Here is a 2,618-nt window from a genome sequence, read left to right as displayed (position 1 = left end):
TCAAAATGGATCTCTGAAATAAATTTAATCTTTCCATTTAGAAGGTTACAACATGGAATTGTTGGGCTGCTATATGCTGCAGGAAGGCCTTGGATGGAAACAATGTAGATTATATATCTGATTTCAGTGTGACCATATATTTTTCCATTTTAAATTCAGACCTACAGGCAAAAAGTTTCCTTCAACCTATCTTTCAAAACACACATCAAAACTATTGTCACATGTACACGTGGAAATATTTTAAGATAATGATGATAAGAAGAACTAGTACCAATCTCTGCCTATAGAACATTTTGTAAACAGCAGATATTTTACTGATTAAATAGGTCTACATGAGATAAGTTTTTACATGCTTTTGAGAAGAATCTTGGTATGAACTATTATGATCCATTGATAAGGACTCATATCTGACTTTGTGGAATATGTTCATGGGGAAAAAAGGCCTCAATGGGGTATAAAAGAAAGGAACCTAGCATAGCAATCTTTACCTAGTGTTCCAAGTCCTTGCAGGAGCTAAAAAATTCAATTTAGCAACTGCCTTTGGGAAGAGAGGACCATGAAGTGGCTAATCCTTGCACTAGTATGCCTTCACCTCAGTCAGGCTATGATCAAGTGAGTATAATATAATTATGTTATAGCTTCAATTGCCTTTAGATTCAGTTGCTCTCTTAGTAAAAAAAATGTTTCAGTTTCTCTCTCACACACAATTGTTTTCTTTCTTAAATGATTTTTAAGACTGTCTGTCTGTCTGTCTGTCTGTCTGTCTGTCTGTCTGTCTGTCTCTAATTGCTACCATGAGATATGGTGCTGTCTGTCTGCTTACCTAGCTCTAAAAAAGGAAGTCATGGGGACAGTGGACATTAGACTTGATGGCAGTATACCTGTCTTTGAAGACCATCTGGTGGGAAACTCATGGACCTCTTTGTGCAGTTGGTTGACCATTGCTGGACTAAATGAGTCAAGGGTTTGATCCAGCAGTTCTTGTTATTATGTTTATGCTCTTAAGCTCATTCCATTTCTGTATTAGACTGATGTCCTTTTCCTAAAACATTCAGAAACTTTAATGCCTTTTGGCCATAGTTTCTGGAACAAAGTATGCCTTTGCACTTTGTATGCCTTTGGGTATGCTATCTTAGTCTACAGTACTTTTATCTTATTTTTTTCATTGCATTTTTGCTGAAGAACTGCATCTCCAAATTTAGAAGGGTCTATGCTGAAGAATAACTGGATTTACTTTATGTTTTGGCTCAAAAGTAGACAATTAGGTAGAATTTTCTTAGGGATTTAGGATTACAGCTAAAGATGTATATACTAGGATATGTCGCTACAACTACTAGGAGACCCTCAGATGCATAATTATAATTAGGAGTAACAACCATTCTGTGCAGCTTTTATGATAAATAACATCTCTATTTCCTATGTGGATATTTTTTAGGATGATATAATACATTTTTTGTCTTGCACTGGCCAGATAATTCATCCCATTCTATCTTCTTTCTCCAAAAATAGTGAATCAGATTCTGGAATTATGCTAAGTACAGACTTAGCTTCCATAACTTGATAGAATAGACAATATTAGAACTCTTGTTATTATTCAAATTTGTAATGCTGTTGTAGTATAGTAGAGTTGAAAGGGGGACATTGGAGTTCCTCAGTCCGATTTCCTGCTCAATGAAGAAAAAATTTAACCCCTGACAGAATCAAACAGAAGTTAGCATAATTAATTAAATGATACTGAGTTCAATCTAGGTAAGCTCTTAGACCACCTACAAGATCTCAATGAAAAAAACTCAATATGGGAAGTATCTAGAGCTGCCATTTTGATTCTCTGTTTAACTGCCTACCTCACACAGAGTATCCTTAAAACGATTCAAGTCTATGCGGGAAGAGATGATGGAAAAAGGGGTCAATGAGCCATTCCTACACAAGTATTATGATCCAGCCAGCAAATACATCAACCAGTTTGCCGTTGCTGATGAGCCTCTTGCTAACTACATGGATGTGAGTATCTGGTTAGTTAAAGGAAAACTATCACAATTATGGTCAAGATGAAAACTAGACAGGAAGAGTTTACATTATTTGAGAAAATCATAGGCCTGGTTTCAATTGCAATTGTGGTATAATTTGGAAATCTGGGTAACTAACATCAAATACAGTTACATGTACCCAATTAACAATGAAGCAGGTATGAAAACCTAATTAAATTATAAGTGTACTGATGTGGCTATATAGTACCTACTTTTTTTAAAAAAAAAAACCCCTATTATGAATCAGTTGGAATTATAAAGCCATGCCCCTAAAATTTTTATATTTATATTTTTGCCTATAGACATTTCTAAAATATATTGAAGAATATGTGTACAGAATGTTCTGTTGGATGTGTTATATCCTTACATTATCAACATTCAAGTGTGGAAGCCCTGAATAATGATCATATTTTCCTTTTTCTAGATGTCCTATTATGGAGAGATCAGTATTGGAACTCCACCCCAGAACTTCATGGTTCTCTTTGACACTGGGTCATCCAATCTCTGGGTGCCATCCATCTATTGCCAGAGTCAGACTTGCAGTGAGTATTCTTGCTCATTCATTTAAGAATAAAAAATACACAATTTGTG

At 35.1% G+C, this 2,618-nt stretch overlaps 1 protein-coding gene across 1 annotated transcript in view; it reads left to right on the top strand.

Annotated features, from left to right (window-relative positions):
• Positions 1-556: 556 nt before the first annotated feature.
• The window catches only part of LOC107299950 (gastricsin-like), a gene marked incomplete at its 3' end in the record, with an annotated part of 6,301 nt that continues 4,239 nt past the window's right edge, over positions 557-2,618 (top strand). Inside the window, exons 1-3 of the mRNA XM_015829294.1 lie at positions 557-612; positions 1,854-2,001; positions 2,452-2,581. Coding sequence (XP_015684780.1) covers positions 557-612; positions 1,854-2,001; positions 2,452-2,581 — 334 coding nt within the window. The remainder of the gene's footprint in view (positions 613-1,853; positions 2,002-2,451; positions 2,582-2,618) is intronic.

The sequence above is a fragment of the Protobothrops mucrosquamatus genome, unplaced genomic scaffold (genome assembly GCF_001527695.2).
Source record: "Protobothrops mucrosquamatus isolate PMUCROS unplaced genomic scaffold, P.Mucros_1.0 scaffold5766, whole genome shotgun sequence".
Lineage (NCBI taxonomy): Eukaryota > Metazoa > Chordata > Lepidosauria > Squamata > Viperidae > Protobothrops > Protobothrops mucrosquamatus.
This window is presented reverse-complemented; position numbering and strand designations above follow the sequence as displayed.